Source organism: Buceros rhinoceros, unplaced genomic scaffold, assembly GCF_000710305.1.
Source record: "Buceros rhinoceros silvestris isolate BGI_N320 unplaced genomic scaffold, ASM71030v1 scaffold13439, whole genome shotgun sequence".
In the NCBI taxonomy this organism is placed as follows: domain Eukaryota; kingdom Metazoa; phylum Chordata; class Aves; order Bucerotiformes; family Bucerotidae; genus Buceros; species Buceros rhinoceros.
In genome coordinates, this window is record NW_010432187.1 from 30867 (window position 1) to 32776 (window position 1910).

General features: G+C 40.1%; 1 protein-coding gene across 1 annotated transcript in view; it reads left to right on the forward strand.

Annotated features, from left to right (window-relative positions):
• The window catches only part of EPSTI1 (epithelial stromal interaction 1 (breast)), a gene marked incomplete at both ends in the record, with an annotated part of 31706 nt that overhangs the window by 29189 nt on the left and 607 nt on the right, over positions 1 to 1910 (forward strand). Inside the window, one exon of the mRNA XM_010143686.1 lies at positions 818 to 891. Within this exon, the coding sequence (XP_010141988.1) occupies positions 818 to 891 (74 nt within the window). The remainder of the gene's footprint in view (positions 1 to 817; positions 892 to 1910) is intronic.

Below are 1910 nucleotides of genomic sequence, written 5' to 3' on the forward strand. Positions count from 1 at the left end.
CAGCTCAGTTGCTATGGAAAATATGAAAGATGGCTCTATTTCTATCCCTTCCCCCTCACACTGCAAGACAAATTTTCTTTGCAGAAAAATCTGCATCTTCAATTTTTGGGTGCATTGCAGGGAGAAAGAGCCAGACAAACAAGCGCACATGCAGAACAGAGTCATACGAGCTGTGTTTCCCTTGCAGTCCTGGCTAACATTGATAAACTCTCCTCTGAAAAGAATTCCCTTTGACATGTTTATATACTGTTTATATATAGGAGCTTGCACATGCTTTCACCACATCAACAGGTACCATTTGCCCTTCCCTCGGGGAAGCCCCAGAGAGCTGGAGGTGACACACCACAGCACATACCCCCATTTTCTCCTCATGCTCCACTGAAGCAGGAGGCAAAGGGCATGTCCCCTTCATACCCTGTGGGTGCGATGACTGTGTCTGCTACTGCTAGATGACTTGAGCTAGCTTCCCCCTTGGACCTGCAGGGACATTCAAACCCATGAGTTAGGGCAAGGGGAAGTAGAGTGATGTCTGGCATACCCCTTTAAATCTACATTTCAGACTGTAAATGTCTGAATCCTGTAAATTCCCACTTTTTAAGGCACAAACAAAACTCATCCAGTGAAATGCTGAACAGGAAAATAAGCTGGTTTTAACATAGAGCTGTCACATAAGTAAAATGCTGTTGAGAGGAGTTCTGTGAATGACACGTGGCTCTAGCTGAAGTTAACACCGTGTGGAGTTAATTTGGTTTGCAACACAGGTTTGTTAATTAAAAGTTTGTTCGTTTGTTTGTTTTTTCACTTTTATCATTACCAGGCTGAATTAATGGAATTTAAAAAAAAGCAGGAGGAGGAAGCCAGGACGAGAGCACTTCAAACCGAACAGAGAAGGTATGATACAAAAATGCAGAATATACCTGAACTGAATTCCTGTCTGGAAAGGGTCTCAAAATTCTAGTCATTCAAACTTTAGAAGACAATTGCGATGGGGATCCCTGACCTTACACGTGGTTTAACTTTGTCTTCAAATAAGCCACTAATATCCATCATTACACTGTAATGCAGTATGACCCAGACTGCCTTTTCCACTTAGTTATCCTAACAGCATAGGTTACAGCATAGGATAGAAACTATTAGCTGTTTCATGGGTAATTACTAGTGCAGCAGTTTCAGTTGGGAAATGTTCTATCTATCTATCTGTCTATCTATTTTAATTTCATTTTAGAGTGGGCTACTTTTTTCACAACATGATTTGTGGTTGACTGTCACTGAGGTTAACAAGCAGAGCTAAATGTGGCATTCAATTTGGATACAGATAGAAGATGCAGAGCAGCAAGGACTTCTGCAGCTGCATTGCTTAATGCCCCAGACTGTGCCCCACTGCTGTGCCCCCTCTGTGCTCAGTGGTTCTAATCTTGCACTTCTGTCCCTTAACTGACTTTCCATTATCTTAAAGCACAGCTTTATTCTCGGCTTCATTTTCTGCTGGTGAAAAGAAACAGCGCTCAGGCTCAAAAATAAAAACACCATTTATTTCTTGTTTTATATCATTAGGGACATATAAAAAATATTACTACTGTAGCCAGCCACTCTCCATACTGTTTTCCTGTCTTCTTTATCTCTAGCAAAGATATTGAGATAATTATTATGGAATTTAATGAAAGATTTTTCAATTCAGTCCATCTCATGTCCCTTGATAGAAATAATCCAGTGTCTTGCATTTTACCTATAGCATTGTGAAACATTAAAACAACAGTCATGACTAAGCATGTGTGTCAGTCCTAAGCATTAGTAGGGGAAAAAAAGAAACAGTTTTCAGAAGGTGTAAAAATATTTGAAACAGATCGAGGAAAAGTGTGTTTGTGTTTCCAGATTGATAGAGCAGCATAAGAAAATGCTAGAGATGATTT